Source organism: Merops nubicus, unplaced genomic scaffold (assembly GCF_000691845.1).
Source record: "Merops nubicus isolate BGI_N331 unplaced genomic scaffold, ASM69184v1 scaffold24763, whole genome shotgun sequence".
Lineage (NCBI taxonomy): Eukaryota > Metazoa > Chordata > Aves > Coraciiformes > Meropidae > Merops > Merops nubicus.
Window position 1 is genome coordinate 2,693 of NW_008601360.1, and position 2,045 is coordinate 4,737.

Genomic DNA, 2,045 nt, shown 5'->3' on the forward strand with positions numbered 1-2,045 from the left:
GCTGTGTCTCCATCCCGAGGTGTCCAGCTTGCTCCATCTGAGCTGCTGCAGAGGATAGAGCAGAACATGTCCCCTGGAAGGGTGGGGGATTCATCTCCACTCAGGTGCCACCACAGATGTGCTCCTCTTGCTCCTCTCTTCAGGTTCAAATTGCATTTTTTTTATGGGAGGTTCTCACCTTCTCCTTCCTCAGATTTTCCCTCAATATCTAAATCATCCCGAAATCACTGGGGCACTTTCCAGCCCCAGTGACAGGACGAGGGGTCATGGCTTTGAGCTAGAAAAGGGCAGATTTAGGTTAGAGGTTAGGAGAAAGTTCTTCAGCATGAGGGTGACAGACATTGGAATAGGTTTCCCAGAGAGGTGGTGGAGGCCCCATCCCTGGGGACATTCAAGATCAGGCTGGATGAAGCTCTGAGCAGCTTGATCTAGTTGGAGATGTCCCTGCTGATGGCAGGGGGGTTGGACTAGAAGACCTTTAGAGCCTTCCAGCCCAGATCTCACCCCAAATCCCCTCGCTGCAGCTCACGCTTCTCTTCCCTGCAGTAACCCTCTGGTGCTGGAGGCCTCTCTGGGGCAGTGGAGGGTTGGGTGCAGGAGAGCAGTGCTGGTGTCTCCCTGGTGGGCACAGGGTCTCTTGTGGCTCTTGCAGAAGCACCTCCGCCGCCGGAAGTACTCCCTCTTCGCCGCCTTCTACTCGGCCACCATGCTGCAGGACGTGGACGATGCCATCCAGTTTGAGGTCAGCATTGGCAACTATGGCAACAAGTTTGACACCACCTGCCTGCCCCTGGCCTCCACCACCCAGTACAGCCGGGCGGTCTTCGACGGTGAGCAGCAGGGGTGCCCGGGCACTGGGATGGGCAAGAGGGGCACAAACTGGAGTCACCATCCTTGGGAGATGTTCCAAACCCAACTGGGTGTGTGGGCAACCTGCTCTGGGTGACCCAGCTGGAACAGGGCTTGAACCAGATGACCTCCAGAGGTTCTTGTCCACCTCCAGCGTGCTGTGAAGGGGGGATATGTGGTTTGGGAGGAGGGGGAAGCCAGGATGGCTTCTCTCAGCTCTGTGCTGGACTGAAGTGGGTCTTGGGCAGCACCTTGATGATAACGGTGCCCATTTTTCTTCAAGGAAGAGTCAGTGCTTTGGGGTGGCCTTTCCTTGGCCCCTGTGGGGCTCTCACTGAGGTGTGAGTTGTCCTCACCACGCTGGGGTGGTTCTGCTGGGCTGTGGCCTCACTGCTCTGCAGGAGCTGCTGCAGGCATGGAGGTTGGCCCGTGTCCCTTTGGACCTTGGTGTGCGTTGCTCTGTTGCCCATGGGTTTGGGGAACATAATTCCCATCCTCCTGCTCCAGAAGAGCCCCAGAGATGGGCTCTGCCCCAGGCCAAATGCTGCACTGCTGCACCTCAGCTCTGCCCCAGCCCTGAGCGGTGGGCTCCAGCATCACCCCAGTACCAGGAGCTGACCAGTGGTCCTGTGCCCCCCAGGCTGTCAGTATTACTACCTGCCCTGGGGCAACGTGAAGCCCGTGGTGGTGTTGTCATCCTACTGGGAAGACATCAGCCATCGGACTGATGCCCAAAACCTTCTCCTGCATGCAGCAGACAGGCTGGTGAGTGCCGTGGTGGCAAGGAGCATCATCCACCTCCTTTCTGCATCCCGCCTGGGGGGACAGGAGGGGACAGAGGCCTTCTCCAGGCTGGGTCAGGTCTGGGGTTTGATGGCTCTTGTGCCTTGGAGGAGAAGACTGTTGGGTGTCCCGAGTGTCCCACTCAGCCCAGGGAGGGAGGGAGGGAGAGGGACCCTCCTCACCCCCACTGGGTGGCAGAGGGGTGTGAACACAGTGCTTGGCCATGCCCCCCACCCCCCTGCTGGTGCAGGCACAGGAGGCAGGGACCTTCCTTCTGCCCCTGAGCTGTTCAGGGGATTGCTTGTTCTGTTTAATAGGATCATAGACTGGTTTGGGTTGGGAGGGACCTTAAAGATCCTCTTGTCCCAAGCCCCCTGCCATGGCCAGGGACACCTCCCACTAGACTGGGATGC

The 2,045-nt window shown here is 58.5% G+C and overlaps 1 protein-coding gene across 1 annotated transcript in view; it reads left to right on the plus strand.

Moving 5' to 3' along the window:
* LOC103770711 (dysferlin-like) overlaps positions 1–2,045 on the plus strand; it is a gene marked incomplete at both ends in the record, with an annotated part of 5,787 nt that overhangs the window by 1,716 nt on the left and 2,026 nt on the right. The window contains 2 exons of the mRNA XM_008937984.1: positions 653–830; positions 1,490–1,614. Of these exons, the coding sequence (XP_008936232.1) occupies positions 653–830; positions 1,490–1,614 (303 nt within the window). The remainder of the gene's footprint in view (positions 1–652; positions 831–1,489; positions 1,615–2,045) is intronic.